The sequence below is a fragment of the Oncorhynchus mykiss genome, chromosome 3 (assembly GCF_057628025.1).
Source record: "Oncorhynchus mykiss isolate SJ-2025 chromosome 3, ASM5762802v1, whole genome shotgun sequence".
NCBI classification, from domain to species: domain Eukaryota; kingdom Metazoa; phylum Chordata; class Actinopteri; order Salmoniformes; family Salmonidae; genus Oncorhynchus; species Oncorhynchus mykiss.
Window position 1 is genome coordinate 57,926,567 of NC_143024.1, and position 20,504 is coordinate 57,947,070.

The 20,504-nt window shown below is 44.3% G+C and overlaps 1 protein-coding gene across 5 annotated transcripts in view; it reads right to left on the reverse strand.

Moving 5' to 3' along the window:
* Nucleotides 1-20,504, reverse strand: part of LOC110504150 (kalirin) — a 262,188-nt gene that overhangs the window by 134,136 nt on the left and 107,548 nt on the right. For all 5 annotated transcript variants that reach the window (XM_036974283.2, XM_036974281.2, XM_036974280.2 and 2 more), the window contains exons 4-9: nucleotides 16,446-16,638; nucleotides 15,296-15,808; nucleotides 11,602-11,724; nucleotides 8,748-8,939; nucleotides 4,896-5,027; nucleotides 116-346 (exon numbers count right to left, since the gene is read on the reverse strand). In XM_036974283.2, the coding sequence (XP_036830178.2) occupies nucleotides 116-346; nucleotides 4,896-5,027; nucleotides 8,748-8,939; nucleotides 11,602-11,724; nucleotides 15,296-15,808; nucleotides 16,446-16,638 (1,384 nt within the window). The remainder of the gene's footprint in view (nucleotides 1-115; nucleotides 347-4,895; nucleotides 5,028-8,747; nucleotides 8,940-11,601; nucleotides 11,725-15,295; nucleotides 15,809-16,445; nucleotides 16,639-20,504) is intronic.

Consider the following 20,504-nt stretch of genomic DNA (forward strand, 5'->3'; position numbering starts at 1 on the left):
ACAGATGCCTGAAGATACAGCCTTCCATTTACACCGTGTCCTAATCCCTACGGTGCACTACGTTCATATGTGTGTGTGTGTGTGTATGTGTGTGCCTGCGCAAGGCGACAATTACCTGTTGGACGTCCTGTTGGAACACACAGAGCTGTAGCCTCTGGTGCAGGCGGACTTTGCGGTGCTGCCAGATGCTCTCCAGGCGTCTCTGGTGGTGCAGGACCTCGTGGACCACGTCCAGGATACAGTGGACCGCCTTGGAGTAGTTGGCTGTGGCCGTCAGAGACTCGGAGTTCCCCGGGCTCAGCGGTCTCTGCAGGACATCCAGTAGGGCCTTGCCGTCCTGACTGACCTGGTGACAGAGAGAGGGACATGACATTAGGAGAGTTGCATACCTGAGTCGGAAATCTTGGTTGGAGGCTTCACGGATTTCTTGCATATTCCATATTCCTTGAATCCAGGAATCCTCCAACTGGCATTTATGGAAAACCTGGGAAGTTAGGGAAAGTTACCGCCCTTTAGCGACTTTAAATCTGCACAAAATAACAAAGATTTGTCCGAAAAGATGCATATCGAAGCCTGTCATGTCAGTCAAATCTTTGTTTCATTATATGGAAAGAAAGAGCGAAGGAAAATAAGGATTTTTTGTTCCTTTGCTAATCATCTCTCTTCTGATCAAATCCAGTCCCGGCCTGTTCTAGCCGCCCATGTATGATACCAAATCAAGCCGTGCAGAGCTGTAATTTCATTCCCAATGCAAATTACTAAATGATATGCAATTTGGGTGCATGGGGATGGGTATTGTTTTCGTCATCTGTGGCACAATACGGAACCGAAAAGCCAACCCTTTCTTTTTTGTTGTTGTGCTCAAACCAGAGACGTTTATAGCGACCTTTTCAGAGACGACACGGAAATAAAACAAACAAGCACAAAAGTCAGTGTGGTGCAGAGGCATCTAGTGAACTGCGACACAAACCCATCATCATACGGGATCTTCTGTGGGGAGTCAATCTGACTTGGATGGACAGTGGTCCACGTATTACAGGCCACGTGTCACACAAGGTGGAAGTCAGCTGGATTTAATGTAGTGGGAAAAGGTCCTATTTGGTGCAAAACTGTAGGTACAGTGCCTTGCGAAAGTATTCGGCCCCCTTGAACTTTGCGACCTTTTGCCACATTTCAGGCTTCAAACATAAAGATATAAAACTGTATTTTTTTTGTGAAGAATCAACAACAAGTGGGACACAATCATGAAGTGGAACGACATTTATTGGATATTTCAAACTTTTTTAACAAATCAAAAACTGAAAAATTGGGCGTGCAAAATTATTCAGCCCCTTTACTTTCAGTGCAGCAAACTCTCTCCAGAAGTTCAGTGAGGATCTCTGAATGATCCAATGTTGACCTAAATGACTAATGATGATAAATACAATCCACCTGTGTGTAATCAAGTCTCCGTATAAATGCACTTGCACTGTGATAGTCTCAGAGGTCCGTTAAAAGCGCAGAGAGCATCATGAAGAACAAGGAACACACCAGGCAGGTCCGAGATACTGTTGTGAAGAAGTTTAAATCTGGATTTGGATACAAAAAGATTTCCCAAGCTTTAAACATCCCAAGGAGCACTGTGCAAGCGATAATATTGAAATGGAAGGAGTATCAGACCACTGCAAATCTACCAATACCTGGCCGTCCCTCTAAACTTTCAGCTCATACAAGGAGAAGACTGATCAGAGATGCAGCCAAGAGGCCCATGATCACTCTGGATGAACTGCAGAGATATACAGCTGAGGTGGGAGACTCTGTCCATAGGACAACAATCAGTCGTATATTGCACAAATCAAATCAAAATCAAATCAAATCAAATCAAATGTATTTATATAGCCCTTCGTACATCAGCTGATATCTCAAAGTGCTGTACAGAAACCCAGCCTAAAACCCCAAACAGCAAGCAATGCAGGTGTAGAAGCACGGTGGCTAGGAAAAACTCCCTAGAAAGGCCAAAACCTAGGAAGAAACCTAGAGAGGAACCAGGCTATGTGGGGTCTGGCCTTTATGGAAGAGTGGCAAGAAGAAAGCCATTTCTTAAAGATATCCATAAAAAGTGTTGTTTAAAGTTTGCCACAAGTCACCTGGGAGACACACCAAACATGTGGAAGAAGGTGCTCTGGTCAGATGAAACCAAACTTTTTGGCAACAATGCAACTGTCAAACATGGTGGCGGCAGCATCATGGTTTGGGCCTGCTTTTCTTCAGCAGGGTCAGGGAAGATGGTTAAAATTGATGGGAAGATGGATGGAGCAAAATACAGGACCATTCTGGAAGAAAACCTGATGGAGTCTGCAAAAGACCTGAGACAGGGACGGAGATTTGTCTTCCAACAAGACAATGATCCAAAACATAAAGCAAAATCTGCAATGGAATGGTTCAAAAATAAACATATCCAGGTGTTAGAATGGCCAAGTCAAAGTCCAGACCTGAATCCAATCGAGAATCTGTGGAAAGAACTGAAAACTGCTGCTCACAAATGCTCTCCATCCAACCTCACTGAGCTCGAGCTGTTTTGCAAGGAGGAATGGGAAAAAATGTCAGTCTCTCGATGTGCAAAACTGATAGAGACATACCCCAAGCGACTTACAGCTGTAATCGCAGCAAAAGGTGGCGCTACAAAGAATTAACTTAAGGGGGCTGAATAATTTTGCACGCCCAATTTTTCAGCTTTTGATTTGTTAAAAAAGTTTGAAATATCCAATAAATGTCGTTCCACTTCATGATTGTGTCCCACTTGTTGTTGATTCTTCACAAAAAAATACAGTTTTATATCTTTATGTTTTAAGCCTGAAATGTAGCAAAAGGTCGCAAAGTTCAAGGGGGCCGAATACTTTCGCAAGGCACTGTACAATACATAAGCATAGTCAAAGGTAAAAAAAATAAAATAAAAATGGTCCTGATCGAGTTACAGTATGTGTCTGGTCAGGTTTGATTGAAGGACTTACATTTCATTTCAGGGCAATATTTCAAAGCAATGTACAGCGTACATCCATGTTTAGACTGCTTGGGATCATGTTTAGATAACTTATGATGGTCTTTGAAAAAAAACAAAACCTCATGCCATCCTTGAAAAGATATAAAAGGGTCATTAGCACTGTGGGAATTCTCCTTGAAAGCTATGTGGTGGGATCTTAAACTAACAAAGAATGAAACTGTAAACCAGATCTTCAGTAAGTGTAAAAGTGCTATTCCACTCGTAACGTAACGTAAGTTGAAGTCGGAAGTTTACATACACTTAAAAGTCGTTTTTCAACCACTCCACACAGTTCTTGTTAACAAACTATAGTTTTGGCAAGTCGGTTAGGACGTCTACTTTATGCATGACACAAGACATTTTTCCAACAATTGTTAACAGACAGATTATTTCACTTATAATGCACTGTATCACAATTGCAGTGGGTCAGAAGTTTACATACACTAAGTTGACTGTGCCTTTAAACAGCTTGGAAAATTACAGAAAATTATGTCATGGCTTTCGAAAGCTTCTGATAGGCTAATTGACATCATTTGAGTCAATTGGAGGTGTACCTGTGGATGTATTTCAAGGCCTACCTTCAAACTCAGTGCCTCTTTGCTTGACATCATGGGAAAATCAAAAGAAATCAGCCAAGACCTCATTCGTTTGGGAGCAATTTCCAAACTAATTAAGGTACCACATTCATCTGTACAAACAATACTACGCAAGTATGAACACCATGGGACAACGCAACCATCATACCGCTCAGGAAAGAGACGATTTCTGTCTCCTAGAGATGAACGTACTTTGGTGCGAAAAGTGCAAATCAATCCCAGAACAACAGCAAAGGACCTTGTGAAGATACTGGAGGAAACAGGTACAAAAGTATCTATATCCACAGTAAAAGAGTCCTATATTGACATAACCTGAAAGGCTGCTCAACAAGGAAGAAGACACTGCTCCAAAACCGCCATAAAAAAGCCAGACGACGGTTTGCAACTCCACATGGGGACAAAGATCGTACTTTGATCGTACTCTGATGAAACAAAATTAGAACTCTTTGGCGATAAAGGTGGAGGAAAAAGGGGGAGGCTTGCAAGCCGAAGAACACCATCCCAACTGTTCTTTGCTGCAGGAGGGACTGGTGCACTTCACAAAATAGATGGCATCATGAGGCTGGAAAATTATGTTGATATATTGAAGCAACATCTCAAAACATCAGTCAGGAAGTTAAAGCTTGGTTCGCAAATGGGTCTTCCAAATGGACAATGACCCCAAGCATACTTCCAAAGTTGTGGCAAAATGGCTTAAGGACAACAAATTCAAGGTATTGGAGTGGCCATCACAAAGCCCTAACCTCAATCCCATAGAACTTTTGTGGGCAGAACTGAAAAAGCGTGTGCGAGCAAGGAGGCCTACAAACCTGACTCAGTTACACCAGCTCTGTCAAGAGGAATGGGCCAAAATGCACCCAACCTATTGTGGGAAGCTTGTGGGAGGCTACCCGAAACGTTTGACCCAAGTTAAACAGTTTAAAGGCAATGCTACCATATACTAATTCAGTTTATGTAAACTTCTGACCCACTGGGAATTTGATGAAATAAATAAAAGCTGAAATAAATAATTATATTATTCTGACATTTCACATTCTTAAAATAAAGTGATGATCCTAACTGACCTAAGACAGGGAATTAAATGTCAGGAATTGCGGAAAAACTGAGTTTAAATGTATTTGACTAAGGTGTATGTAAACTTCCGACTTCAACTGTATCATATTAAATGGATGGACACCAAACACATCCCAAATCATACAAATGGCCTTGAGACCAGGTTGTACTATAAACCAGTATTTAGTTAGTGCTGTAGCTGAGTCAGTGTTGTGAGGGTGTCTCACCTCAGTGTAGGCCTGGGTCACCTGTTCATAGAGGGTCTGGTGGTGGTGGATGGCCAGCTCCAGGTCCTGCATCTCTGAGGGCAGCCCCCCTTCACTGCATATCTTGCACCAGGCCTCCACCCCAGCCAGGAACTGCATGGACACAGGCCAGGAGACATATTCACACAACAGAACAGAGTCAAATAGACCAATCAACAGAGCAATGTGTCATTTCGTGGACAGAGACGGGAAGAGAGAAGGCATGGGAGGAAGGCAGGCCAGGAGGAAGGCAGGGAGGAAGACAGGCTAGGAGGGAGGCAGGGAGGAAGGCAGGCCAGGAGGGAGGCAGGGAGGAAGGACGGTGTGGAGGCAGACAAGACATCTTTACAAGAGGTAACTCTGGATCAGAGGTAACCCTGGATCATTGGCTAAGTGCTTTCTGACAGGCAGCAGTATCCCCCCGTGCACACCTGAAGCCCCAAACACTCAGCATCATAGTAGCTGCTGCCAAGGCAACACAGGTCTATTAACTACCTCTACACCGCAACGGGCAGCAGCCGACATTCCAATCTCTCTTAGATGGCCTGTGGGCTGAAGTCTGACTTCAGGAACGGTGATATCTTGAGATTTCATGCAAATCTCCCTTTCACATCAATGCGTGCTTTACACAAAGGTCTGAGTTACGTGCTCAGACCTCAAGTTAGGATTCAGAAATTATTCAGACCCCTTGACTCTTACCACATTTTGTGGTGTTATCGCCTGAATTTAAAATGTATTAAATGTAGATTTGTCTGAGAATTGCCTACACACAATACCAAATGATGTCAAAGTGGAATTATATGTTTCGAAATGTTTTGAAATTAAAAAAAATTAAAAGCTGTAATGTATTGAGTCAATAAGTATTCAACCCCTTTGTTATGGCAAGCCTAAATAAATTCAGGAGTAAACATTTGCTTAACAAGTCAAATAATAAGTTGCATGGACTCACTCTATGTGCAATAATAGAGTTTAACATGATTTTTTAATGACTACCTCATCTCTCTACAACACACATACAATTATCTGTAAGGTCCCTCAGTTGAGCAGTGAATTTCCAACACAGATTCAACCACAAAGACCAGGGTGGTTTTTTAATGCCTCGCAAAGAAGGGCACCTATTGGTAGAAGGGTAAAAAAAAAGCAGACAATGAATATCCCTTTGAGCATGGTGAAGTTATTAATTACACTTTGGATGGTGTTTCAATACACCCAATCACTACAAAGATACAGGCGTCCTTCCTAACTCAGTTGCCGGAGAGGAAGGAAACCGCTCAGGGATTTCACCATGAGGCCAATGGTGACTTTAAAACAGTTACAGAGTTTAATGGCTGTGATAGGAGAAAACTGAGGATGGATCAACAGCTGTGTTACTCCACAATACTAAACTAATTGACAGAGTGAAAAGAAGGAAGTAATAAAAATATTTTGAAACATGCATCCTGTTTGCAACAAGGCACTGAAGTAATATTGTAAAAAATAATATTGGTCCTGAATACAAAGTGTTATGTTTGGAGAGAATCCACTACAACACATTACTGAGTACCACTCTCGATATTTTAAAGCATAATGGTGGCTGCATCCTGCATCATGTTATGGGTATGCTTGTAATCGTTAAGGACTGGGGAGTTTTTCTGGATAAAAAAAATATTGTATGGAGCTAAGCACAGAAGAAATGCTAGGTTCAGTCTGCATTCCACCACACTGGGAGATTAATTCAGCTTTCAGCAGGACAATAACCTGAAACACAAGACCAAAACTACACTGGAGTCGCTTACCAAGTAGACAGTGAATGTACCTGAGTGGCCGAGTTACAGTTTAGAATTAAATCAGCTTGAAAATCTATGGCAAGACTCGAAAATGGTTGTCTACCAATGATCAACAACCAATTTGACAGAGCTTGAAGAATGTTGAAAATAATAACAGGCAAATATTGTACATGCCAGGTGGGCGAAGCTCTCTGAGCCTTAACCAGAAATACTCACAGCTGTAATCGCTGCCAAAGGTGATTCTGACATGTATTGACTCAGATATTTCTGTATTTCATTGTCAATGCATTTGCAAAAATGTTTAAAAACATGTTTCACTTTGTCATTATGGTGTATTGTGTGAGGATGGGTAAGGGGAAAAATAATCTACAGTGGGGCAAAAAGGTATTTAGTCAGCCACCAATTGTGCAAGTTCTCCCACTTAAAAATATGAGAGAGGCCTGTAATTTTCATCATAGGTACACTTCAACTATGACAGACAAAATTAGGGAAAAAAATCCAGAAAATCACATTGTAGGATTTTTAATGAATTTCTTGCAAATTATGGTGGAAAATAAGTATTTGGTCACCTACAAACAAGTAGGATTTCTGGCTCTCACAGACCTGTAACTTCTTCCTTAAGAGGCTCCTCTGTCCTCCACTCGTTACCTGTATTAATGGCACCTGTTTGAACTTGTTATCAGTATAAAAGACACCTGTCCACAACCTCAAACAGTCACACTCCAAACTCCACTATGGCCAAGACCAAAGAGCTGTCAAAGGACACCAGAAACAAAAGTGTAGACCTGCACCAGGCTGGGAAGACTGAATCTGCAATAGGTAAGCAGCTTGGTTTGAAGAAATCAACTGTGGGAGCAATTATTAGCAATTATTAGGATGGAAGACATACAAAACCACTGATAATCTCCCTCGATCTGGGGCTCCACACAAGATCTCACCCATTGTGGTCAAAATGATCACAAGAACGGTGAGCAAAAATCCCAGAACCACACGGGGGGACCTAGTGAATGACCTGCAGAGGGCTGGGACCAAAGTAAGAAAGCCTACCATCAGTAACACACTGCGCCACCAGGGACTCAAATCCTGCAGTGCCAGACGTGTCCCCCTGCTTAAGCCAGTACATGTCCAGGCCCGTCTGAAGTTTGCTAGAGAGCATTTGGATGATCCAGAAGAAGATTGGGAGAATGTTGTATGGTCAGATCAAACCAAAATAGAACTTTTTGGTAAAAACTCAACTTGTCGTGTGTGGAAGACAAAGAATGCTGAGAACACCATACCTACTGTGAAGCATGGGGGTGGAAACATCATGCTTTGGGGCTGTTTTTCTGCAAAGGGACCAGGACGACTGATCCGTGTAAAGGACAGAATGAATGGGACCATGTATTGTGAGATTTTGAGTGAAAACCTCCTTCCATCAGCAAGAGCATTGAATATGAAACGTGGCTGGGTCTTTCAACATGACAATGATCCCAAACACACCGCCCGGGCAACGAAGGAGTGGCTTCGTAAGAAGCATTTCAAGGTCCTGGAGTGGCCTAGCCAGTCTCCAGATCTCAACCCCATAGAAAATCTTTGGAGGGAGTTGAAAGTCTGTGTTGCCCAGCAACAGCCCCAAAACATCACTGCTCTAGAGGAGATCTGCATGGAGGAATGGGCCAAAATACCAGCAACAGTGTGTGAAAACCTTGTGAAGACTTACAGAAAACGTTTGACCTCTGTCATTGCCAACAAAGGGTATATAACAAAGTATTGAGATAAACTTTTGTTATTGACCAAATACTTATTTTCCACCATAATTTGCAAACAAATTCATAAAAAATTCTACAATGTGATTTTCTGGATTTTTTTTCTCATTTTGTCTGTCATAGTTGAAGTGTACCTATGATGAAAATTACAGGCCTCTCTCATCTTTTTAAGTGGGAGAACTTGCACAAATGGTGGCTGACTAAATACTTTTTTGCCCCACTGTATTTCATTCAGGCTGTAACACAACATAATGTGCAATACTTTCTGAAGGCACTGTAACTGAGTGGCAACAGCAAGGGGTTTCAGCCTACTGTCACCGTACCTGTTCCGACTTCTGGTGGAAGACGGCCGACATGGCCAGGATGGTGCTGCGTTCGTCCAGGGCGGCGGCGAAGCTCTTCCACTCCTGGTCCAGCTGGGCAGAGATCTGTTTGATCTGCTGCGAGGCGTAGTGGCCCGCCTCCGACAGCCGAGTCGCCACCGACATGATCCTGTTGATGTTCACATAGGCGTTCTGCACCGAGGGAGGGACACACGTGAAGAAGACATTATATGGTATGAGAAAAGACTCCCGGGTTTATTTAATTCAATTTAAGATAAAAACAGTATTTGATTTAATTCAGGATATATTGACATTTATTCACGTAGAAATGACTGAATCAAAGTAGACAGACTGTGTAGGGCTTGGTCTCCGTGGCGTGTCTAGCTATACCTAGTGGTGTCGTATCACTTGATAGCCAAACACGCAATGATACACCTGAACATGACACAGACATGACACGTGAGCCAGCCCACCGCCAAATGATGCTGTAGAGCTTAGCGACAACAAGTGTGACAGAATTCTGCAGCTTTCAGTGAATCTCTCTCTCTCTGACACACACACACACACACACACACACACACGCTCTTTACTGCCATCTGGCTCTGTAGTTCCCAAAACCCATCCCCCTTCCTTCCCCACTATGGGAGTCTCATCATCTCTGGCCTCTTTAGGCCCATCCATTTATCAGCTTCGCATGATGCACCCACCATGGGCTTTATTTACCGCTAACCTGATTAGAACTGCTAATGAAGCCATCAAAACGAACAGCTCCTAGTTTTAAAGCAGGGCTTAAATGAACTATGCTCAGACATGGTTGCTGCATGCTGAGCACGCTGAGCCAAGTCTCACGCTAAAACATAACAACAGTATGAGTCGGGAGTCTGTATGAGCAGAGAGCAGAGAGAGGGATAACGAGAAGGAGCGATAGAGAGAGAGTGGGGGGGAGTGGAGAGAGAGAGACAAGGGGGGGGGAAGAGAGAGAGAGTGGAGAAAGAGAGAGAAAGAGAGAGAGCAAGGTTCTTCAGTGAGAGCCAAAAGGCCTCTGTGTGTGAGTGGTTTTTGGCCAGTGTGGTTCTGTTCTGTGCCTGTGTCTGTTTGCCCCCTCTGACGACTGCTGTGTGCAGCCCGGCCCAGCAGCAGGCTGATGGAGACACAGCAGGCTGTGAGAACTGGAGAGGAGGGAGCACACACAGCCACACACAGAGACACACACACACACGCTGCTGTGAAGGGCCTCCAATGTGTGTCTGTGTGTGTCTGCACATCGGTGCCAAACACAATACACACAGAGATGGGGATTTGGGGACAGATGATTCTCTTCAATGAGGAGAATCTCACCATACTGCCCAGCGTTATTATGCCATTTAAATGTGCATGTGTGCATATGCCGTGTGAGACTCTTGGTTTGTGTTTCGGTACATAAATAGCTTGATTTCTCGTCCAAAGAGTATCATTCATGTCTCCAGGGCAACACTGCAGTAGAGGTCAAGTTGTGTCCCAAATGGTACCCTATTTCCTTATTTAGGCCCATAGGGCTCAAATCAAATCAACCAAATCAAATAGAGCGTTACTCGTAAACAACAGGTGTGGACTAACAGTGAGATGCTTACTTACGGGACTTTCCCACAATGCAGAGAGGAAGAAGATGGAGACATAATCGAAAAGTAAAACACACTATAGCGATAACTATAGACACAGCGTACCGGTAGAGTCGATGTGCAGGGTTACGAGGTAACTGAGGTAGATATGTACATATGTAACTAGCAGTAAAGGGACCGATCAGTAGTGCACTATATAGGGAATAGGTTGCCGTTTGGGACTTAACCCTAACAGTTATTAGAATGGCAGTGTTACTGGTGAGGCTAACCAGAGGAAATAAAATCAACACTGAGGAAGTACCCTGCTGTTACAGCAGAGCGATAATAATCAGAGTATGTGTGTTTATATTTAAAACTCAATTCTGCTCTCCACCGCCAGTGGCCTGTACTATATCAATGATAGCTGTCAAATGGGGGAGTACGCTTTTTATTTTTGATTTTTACAACCCTCTTCTAAATACTAATCCAGTAATTGAAAGGCCTTTTGACCCCATCCTAGAACACGTCTTTCAATAATTAAACTCGTACTCATACAAAGTGAAATCACTGAGGCATGACTCAAGGACCATTGACATCATCCATATTATTAGATCCCCGTTCCCATGCACCACAGACAGTCCTCACACACCATATCGTCCTTCCATATTATGTAGTTCACACACACCACAGTCACACACCATAGACAGTCCTCACATACCACATAGTACCCACAAACCAGATCAATCCCAAGCACCATATAGTTCTCACACACCACAGACGGTCCTCACACACCACAAACAGTCCTCACACACCACAAACAGTCCTCACACACCACTGACAGTCCTCACACACCACTGACATTCTTCATTCACCACTGACAGTACTCACATATCACTGACAGTCCTCACACATCACTGACAGTTCTCACACACCACTGACATTTCGCACATACTGTACCACCGACAGTCCTCATTCACCAATGACAGTACTCACATATCACTGACAGTCCTCACACATCACTGACAGTCCTCACATACCACTGACAGTCCTCACATACCACTGACAGTCCTCACATACCACTGACAGTCCTCACATATCACTGACAGTCCTCACATACCCCTGACAGTCCTCACATACCCCTGAGAGTCCTCACATACCGCTGACAGCCCTCACATACCGCTGACAGTCCTCACATACCCCTGACAGTCCTCACATACCGCTGACAGTCCTCACATACCGCTGACAGTCCTCACATATCACTGACAGTGCTCACATACCATAGAATTCATGGCAAAGTGATTGTGCTGCGTCTGGAGGTCCAGGGCGTGCTGGTAGCTGACGCCGATCTCTGTGTGGCTCTGCAGAAACACTTCCTTATTGTGACTGATCCAGTCAAACATCTACGATGGGAACACAGAACAAATACGTGAGATTGGTTACGTTACTGGTTGGGTCCTGTGTGGCCCAGCATGGAGCTTGCAACACCAGCATTGTGGTTTCGATTCCCGCTGGGGCCCACCCATACAACAATGAAAGCACACATATAAATGACACATACTTGGCATAAGATATAATATTAGACATTCCCATTGATAGTTTAGCACAGCAGATACATTATTTTGTATTTTGATTTTTTTTTGTGGACTGGACAAAGAGGAAAGATATAGAAAATCGCAGAGGGCTGTACTTGAACCCATGCTTCAGCAGTATATATGTGTGCCAGAGGCAGCGGACTAGACCACTAGACCACCCTAAGCCAAGGCAGAGAAACATTATATTCATTACATGATACTTTAGTCCTCTCCTTGGCATTAATAATACACTAGTGATCAGATTTCATCAAACACAGTCATCTCTCTTTCAAATCCTGGACAGCACGTTTGACTATACAATAAAATGTCAAATGATGGTGGCGTGACAAGCGTGATTATTGGGTGACAGAGGAACAACTCTCTAGGCCAGCGGCTTCACATCTCCGCTCTGAAGAGCCTGCGACGTTAGAACAAACCTATTTAATCAGGCTTGATCGAGCTGTTAATTAAACATTGACGCTGGTGTGACCTCTCGCCGCTGCCTTCCGATGGAAGTCCTTACAGAGGGGGAAATTAGTCGCCCGGCTTGTTTGTACTGATATCACAGATTAGTTTCTCTGTTACAGAAGCGGTTTGATTACTAACGCTAAATTCATTATTATCGCATTCAAACAACGATGAAATTGCGGTTAAATGTATTCTATTTATTCAATGTGAAGTATTTTTCTTTTTACAAATAGAACGTGAAAAGCTGAAAAAATGCCTAGGAAATAGTGCTCCGCCATATGTTTTGGTTTGACGCATATTTCTGACCGTCAAAGTAGGGTTTGATGAAATCGATTTTATTGTCGAAAGACTTGAAAGACCGTATGATTGACCACTTACTTGTAAATTCTCCTACTTGTCTTGCTTATTAAATGACATCTTGACAGCTTAATCTAATATCTTACAAATCAAATGAAGAGAAGCTGGCTAAAGAATTAATTAGCTCAATGACTGTTAGCTGTTTTTGTTGGGGGGGGGGGGGGGGGGGGGGGACAAATTCTCAGAGCAGTAAGTTGATAATGCTGATAAATGACTCCCTATCATATTCACTTTGAGATGATGAATAGTGGAGAGCTAGTCGGGAAAAGAGAGCGATGATGAGCATTTATTATTTAGTCTACAAACCATTTTCCTTAAATGACCAACTCCATTAAGCAAAAAATGTACTCTGGAAAAACGCCACATTCCTTGAAAGAAACCAATTGATAGTACGACAGATACTATGATTCTCTACAGGGTATAACCTACAACTCTCCTCACTAAAATGCATTTGAGCCATTTTGTGAGAAAAAAACTAAATTAATGTTTTGGATCGTCATGACAGCAGGGGAAGACGACGACGTGGAGCCGAGGCGGGCCAGTAATTGTTCATTTTTGTCTGCGTTTAAAATGGCTATTGCCTACATAGAGTGCTACAAAAGCAGTGCACAAAAGAGTTATAGGGGCCATTCGGGACGCAAGCCAACAGAGATCACATGAGGTCATTACGGAGGAGGAGGAACAATAAACACCTGCGTCCATCCTTCCTTCCTTCCCTTTCCTCTCTCCCTTTCCTCTCACCCTCCCCTCCCTTCCCACCCTCCCTTCCCTCCCCTCCCTTCCCTTCCCTCCTTCCCTTCCCTCAGTGAAATGAGGCCTTCTGTCTGTTACTGTTCCCTTTGGTCCTAATCCCCACAGATATGAACTGTCTCTACAGGGGTTACACGCGGACACGTTCGGTTCGGCCAAGCATTGTACAACAACAACAAAAAGAATAGCCTTCTTATGTTCCAGCTTCAAAAGGAGTCGCGTAAAACAAATGTGTTTCGCCTTTTGAATCTTGGTCGGACCAGAATCAAAATAGTCCCATGTGTGAATCTGAGTTTACAAAATGACCAGTACCTGAATTGTTGAATCTATCATGATTCTGATTTGACTGTGTTGTTAAAACACGTTGTTAGTAAATCGCCATCCAATTGGAGAGGACACAGGGAGGGACATACACTGTACGTGTGCCATGCCTTAATTGGCATTGTCCCCAGGGAAATTAATCATTATCTGGGCCTGTCCTAATCAGAGGCCCTATGGGGCTCCACGATCATTAGGGAAGGGACTGACTGCACTTATCCAAATGAAGGCATCTTCGTCATTGTAGGGTTTATTGGGGGGAGTGTTGGTTTGAGGGATTGGAGAGATTATTGCACGGTTATATATGGGAATAATATAATTTTTCTTCCTCTCTGTAAACACTAGCTGTGTGGCAGTTCTACTTTAGTTTATTTGTCTGGTTGCCTTGACGAAGCAGGAAATGACCTGGCAATGTAGAATATTGTTCAGAATCATATGATATCATCTTCGTCATCGAAATACTATCACCTTTTCTTAGAGACCCGCCTGTGTCTCTGACCTTGCCAGAGTTGTACAGGTCTTAACGTGAGGTTGTTGTTGCGTCATTCCTAATGAGTTTTGGGGTATTTGGGGTATATGAGGTTTTCCTTTAAAAGCCTGGAAGCTTTTCCGAGAACCAAAAATAATCACATGTAATTATTACATGTACCTTTGGGTTATTGACATTGTCAAGGGAGATGAGTGCGTAGATGAGAATAAATCATTTTGTCATCTCTAAAAACCCACTTAGAAAAATTTCGTGACTTGGAAAAGTGGGCAAAATACATGTTTATTCCCCCAAATACCATCTCAGGGAATGATGTACTGAGCCGCTCTGCTTCCATAATATATTATCAAAGCACATATCCTTGCAAAAGCATATTATATACCATTTAATATGTGTTTCCAATAAATACAAACAAATGGCAGAGTTTTCTATGTATTTAGGCCCTCCATATAAACCGAGAAATGCGACGTGTAAAATGGCACCCTATTCCTTACATAGTGCACTACTTTAGCACACTATATAGGGGACCGGGTGCCATTTGGGGCGCAACCTAGGCCTCACATCGCATCGAGCCCAAAGTTTGTTATTGGTTCCCGTACTGAGGACATTCACGATGCGCCTCTAGGATAAATATTTGAGGACAAGACTCTGGGATATTTATATGCCAAAACCTCTCAATCGGTTTGCAACCTTTTTAAGATAAATTCCTTGTCAACGTTTGTATGCCTTACTATACACAAGGCACATGTGTGGCAATACGTTTGGTCTTACTAAAACGCCCTGCGAGGTCAAATCAACAGAGTGTCTTTAATGTGATGCGGGTTTATTCTTTTTATTCTGTTAGGACACACAGGGTGTTGTGAAATGTTTTTAAAATGGTATAACTGCCTTATTTTCGCTGGACCCCAGGAAGAGTAGCTGCTGCCTTGGCATATTAAATACAATATACACAGATCAACTCAGCTTAACAGTTGTTATTGTGATGGTTGTTTCTGGCCCCTCTGGGCTTTGGTTACTCACCTTCTCTGCGTCCTGCTCAAAGAGGCGAAGCTGGAAACACTGGTCCAGTTTGAGCTTGCGGACGTGCCACATCTGGTGCAGGTGCTGTCTGGTCGAGTGCAGCTTGTCCAGCAGGCTGGCGATCTTAGGCACCACGCTCTGGAAGTCGGCGCTGCCCGAGATGCAGTTCCTCCCAGAAAAACCGTCACTGGACCGGATACACTGAAGCAGCCTCTGACCCTCCCTGTCCAGCTCCTCCACGGGAGCCTTCATCACCTTCTTCTTGAGCTGCGTGTGCTCGTCGATGAGGCGCCGGGAGCCCTCCACGTCCACCGGGAACTCCTTCTTGGCCAGCAGCTCCTGGAGGTCCTCCAGGCGGGAGAGGAGGTGCACGGCCGAGCCCATGAACTCCTCCAGGGCCACGCGCAGATCCATCCACTCCTCGTGGTTGTACTCCAGAGAGCCCTCAAAGTCGTCCGTCAGCTGGGACGGGTCCACCAGCTTAGTCAGGCCCTCCACTGACACCATGCTAGTCTGTCAACAGCACACAATCGAGAGGCTCTCGTTATGTTACCCCCAAACCGGGTACAAGCTTCATTGGACGCGTCCAAAATAGTACTCTATTCCTTATATGGCAAACAAGGCCCAGGCTCTATGTAGGGAACAGGGTGACATTTGGAACAAAGCCATTCTGTTTCTTATTAGCACAACATGTTCACTGTGGAGGGAATGAATGAGAGAGGGGAGGACCGAGGGGTGTAAACATAACCTCACACTACCTAGCATACTACTCATGGCTGACCTCTGTTTACAGCCCTACAGGCAGAGAAGATGGGGAAATCGCGGGGAGAAAATAATAATTTCTCACCAGTCCGTCTGAAAACACAGCTCTGTGCTTCCTGTCCGGCTTTAGAGACATGTTAGCGACTGTTGTTGAGTATCGCTGATAGTCCTGGGATTGATTAGACTTTAAAATAATGTGCTATTCAACTCTGGCTGAAATGCGACATCAAAACGACTCGTTTATCGTAATAATCGAAACCGGCATGCTGACTAGAGAAAACGTCTGTACTGAAGAAACATAAAATAGTTCAGGGCAGTAGGTAGACATTCCAACCAAAACAAGGTTCTGTTTGAGCCCATGCTGAGCGATGCTGAGCGAGAGGCTTACCTCAAATGTGAACTTGGCACTGCCAAAGTTGGTCTTCTGCTTCTGCCAGAAGTTGTCGGGTTTGATGATCAGCGCCACGCAGATCTCGGCGGGGAAGGCTTCCTGCAGGGTCTTCAGCAGAGGCTTGATCAGGTCCCACTTGGAGCCGCGCATATCAATGATGACCGTGAAGCCTCGCTTGCACACATCCTCACTGGGAGATAGAGGAGATGAAAGGACCATTCGAGAGAGAGGAGAGAGGGATAGTGAGAGAGAAACGGAGAGAGGAGGGGCGAGAAAGAGAGAAGGTGAGTGAAAAAGAGACAGGAAGAGAGAGAGAGAGAGAGAGAGAGAGAGAGAGAGAGAGAGAGAGAGAGAGAGAGAGAAACAAAAGAGAGAGAGAGAGATAACCAACCGCTAGTACCCAGCATTCCCTGTACATCACATCCACTCCCATAGAGTTTGCTCGAGCTGGTGCGGGCGACGTCACGCCATCCAACACCACCATCCAACACCCTACTTAATATCCCTCTGCCAATTTAGACTCCCCTGGACTGTCAGCCAGGCACGGTGCTAAAGCCATTACACCACTGAAACTGTGTAACTGCTGTGACTAAATGACAAGCGCTGTTCAATTGGAGTTGTTTCCAGCTGACGCACTGCTTCTACCTTCGGTGTGGTACGATCCCTCACGCGATTTTACTTTCTGACAAGCCTGTCATCGACATTAAGCTCTGTCGTTTTAGATTAACATACAAACGATAGCATATCACACACAAACCTCTTCTCTCTTCCTGGTCATGTCCTCTTTCGATGTAACAGGCTTATTTGTTGAGAGACTTGTTTCAATTTCAACCCCGCAAAATGGAGGGCCCCACTTTTCTAACAGGTTATGAGGCTGTAATGCTATTAACGCTCTATTCTTAGGCCTGATGCTCCGAAAGCACTTTAACGCGATTGGAAGAAGATAAAAATAACCTCTAATTGCTTTGGCCCGCCACGGGCCCTCCTCCTCCAGCCTCCGCTACTTCTGCAATTAATATGATCCTCTGCATCGCTTTGTGCAGGAAGACTGGGGACACACAGGAGACAATGTCTGCATCCCAATTGGCTCCCTTTTCCCTATGTAGTGCACTACTTTTGACCAGGGCCCATAGGGCTCTGGCGAAAAGTAGTGCACTACATAGGGAAAAGGGTGCCAATTGAGACGCAAGCCAACACATTTGTACCAACAGCAGTCTATTAGGCCGCCTTGTTTCTTGCCATTTTCTCTTCTCAATGGGCCAAGGACAACAGGAAAACAGCCTTGACACAGTCACACACATCCTACTAGTAGAAAAGAGAATTGATACTGGTTAGATGAATTTCCCCTTTGTATTGAGTAGATGAGGTGCTATGTGAAAACACTACTTTAATTTCCAGGTACTGTAGGCTGAAATGTCAATGGATATGTAGCCCGTGACCTTTGGCTTTGCCACACTGATTGACAATGAACAGCAGCATTTATCGACTTGGAATGTGTCCTAAATGGAACCCTACTCCCTTTATAGAGCACAATGGGCCCAGGTCAAAGTAGTGCACTATATGGAAAATAGGGTCCCATTTGGGACATAGAGACGTTGACTTGCTCGTTCACTTTCAAATTAAGGGAACGTGTTGAAGTGGTTATGACATCATTGTCTCAGTGTGTGGTTTCCCTCACCCATGCAAGCTCAGCTAATTCCAATGAGCTCAATACAAACGGAGACTGTTGCTGAAATATCACAGTAGCTATCACTGCAAACACATATCCAAGAATTACAAATAGAGAGAATTAAACATTTCTGGACGCAGAGAGGGAATTCCAATAAATGGCTGGGTAGAGGTTGGGGAGTAGGGGATAGGTTGGGTGGATGGTGGTACTGGTGGGATGGATCAATAGCATTGACAGAAACGGGAAAGGAAGCAACAGGCACTGACTGGGATGCTGTGATCTGGAGCTACAGTATCAAATCACATTTTATTTGTCAGATGCGTCAAATACAACAGGTGTAGAACTTACTGTGAAATGCTTACTTACAAGCCCTTCGTTTTATTTAATTTAACATTTATTTAACTAGGCAAGTTAGCTAAGAACAAATTATTATTTACAATGACGGACTACTTGCAACAGGCTGACCACACCGCCCGCGCGTTGCAAAATAAATTTAGAAATCTATATTATTCAATTATTGCACCCACACTGCACCCACAACGAGTGCCTGCATTGCCAAGTGCTAAAATAGAAGTCAGTTCTATTTTATATAAGTCCTGCCTCTCCCGCCTCCTCATTGGTTTATAGAAGCAGGTACCCACGTGCCATCTCCTCATTGGTTATACTCACGTGGGTGACTGAAAGATGAATGAGATTGGTGGCGGTGATGCACCTAATTTATAGTGCAAGCTAGCTAGCTAAATTGCCATAAATGTTTAATGCATTTTGACCTGTCCCCATATTAATGTAATTGGTTCAGAGTTTGTTTTGATATTTTAACCTGCGTGTCATGATCGTGTTTGGTGTGGGGGGACAAAATACATTTGTGCACGATGGCGCACGCACACAGCCGGTTTGGGTTCCATGTAATGCCCCCCCCCTCCCCGGCCAAACCCTCCCCTAACCCGGACAACGCTGGGCCAATTGTGGGTCCTATTGTGGGTCCCAATCACACCGGTTGTGATACAGCCCGGGATCAAACTCGAGTCTGTAGTGACACCGCTAGCACTGCGATGCAGTGCATTAGGCCGCCGCGCCACTTGGGATGCCTTAACTAACAATGCAGTTCAAGAAATATAGTTAAGAAAATATTTACTAAATAAACTAAAGTAAAAAATGTAATAAAAAGTAATGCAATAAAATAACAATAACGATGCTATGTACAGGGGTTACCGGTACCGAGTCAGTTTGCGGGGGTGCAGGTTAGTCGAGGTAACTTGTACACCTAGGTAGGGGTAAAGTGACTATACATAGATAATACACAGCGAGTAACAGCAGTGTAAAAACAAAGAGGGAGGTGGCTATTTTATTAATTGTTCAGCAGTCTTATGGGGTAGAAGCTGTTAGGTAGGAGCCTTTAGGTACCGCTTGCCATGCGGTAGCAGAGAGAGCAGTCTATGAGTTGGGTGACTGGAGTCTTTGAGAATTTTTGGGGCCTTCCTCAGACACCGCTCAGTGGGTCTAGTGATTCCGGGATGATGGTTCTGATGTGAGCCATGTCCAGCCTTTCAAAGCACTTCATGGCTACCGACGAGAGTGCTACGGGGCAGCAGTCATTTAGGCAGGTTACCTTCGCTTTCTTGGTCACAGGGACTGTGGTGGTTTGCTTGAAACATGGAGGTATTAACACAGTTCTTAATACAATTCCTGACGGTCACAGTCACACAACTCATTGTGAAACCATTTTCAGCGTCTTTAAAGAAAGCACACACCGACAAAATGTCGACACCGAAACGCCTGCGTGAATTTATTCAGCCTCTCCGGTGAAAAGAAACAGAAAACCACAAAAGAGTCTGGAGAGAGGCTCTCATTGCTCAACGGTTGAAGTACGCCATGTGGCCACGCCCCGCTTCTTTCTCTCTGCTCTGTAATTACCTTATCCTTTTCCATTCGCGACATGTGTTGGTAATGGTGGTGGGTCAGTTGGAGGGGAGTTAGGGGGACTCTCCCTGGCTCTCAGGCCGGGCTGACTGTTTAAACTCTCATTAAGCAGGTCACACAGAGAGGCTTTGAAGCTGACTTCATAGGTCCACTGCCAGGCCTGATCAATAGCTGAACGCACTCAGTGCAGCCCCGTCACTCCGCCTGGCTGACAGCACCCGAAACACACACACACACACAAACCCATGTGCGCACACACACCATACACACTTGCGCACACACATATGCATACACACGAACAGGCACACATGCGCAGGCACACACACGCGCGCACAAACATTTTCCACTGCAGTTAACAGCGTGGCAACGAGGATCAGCCCGGGGAAAAATAAGTGTTTAGATAACGCAAGAAAAACACACACACACACACACACGATGCCACGAACTGAGTGTGAACATTTTCAGCA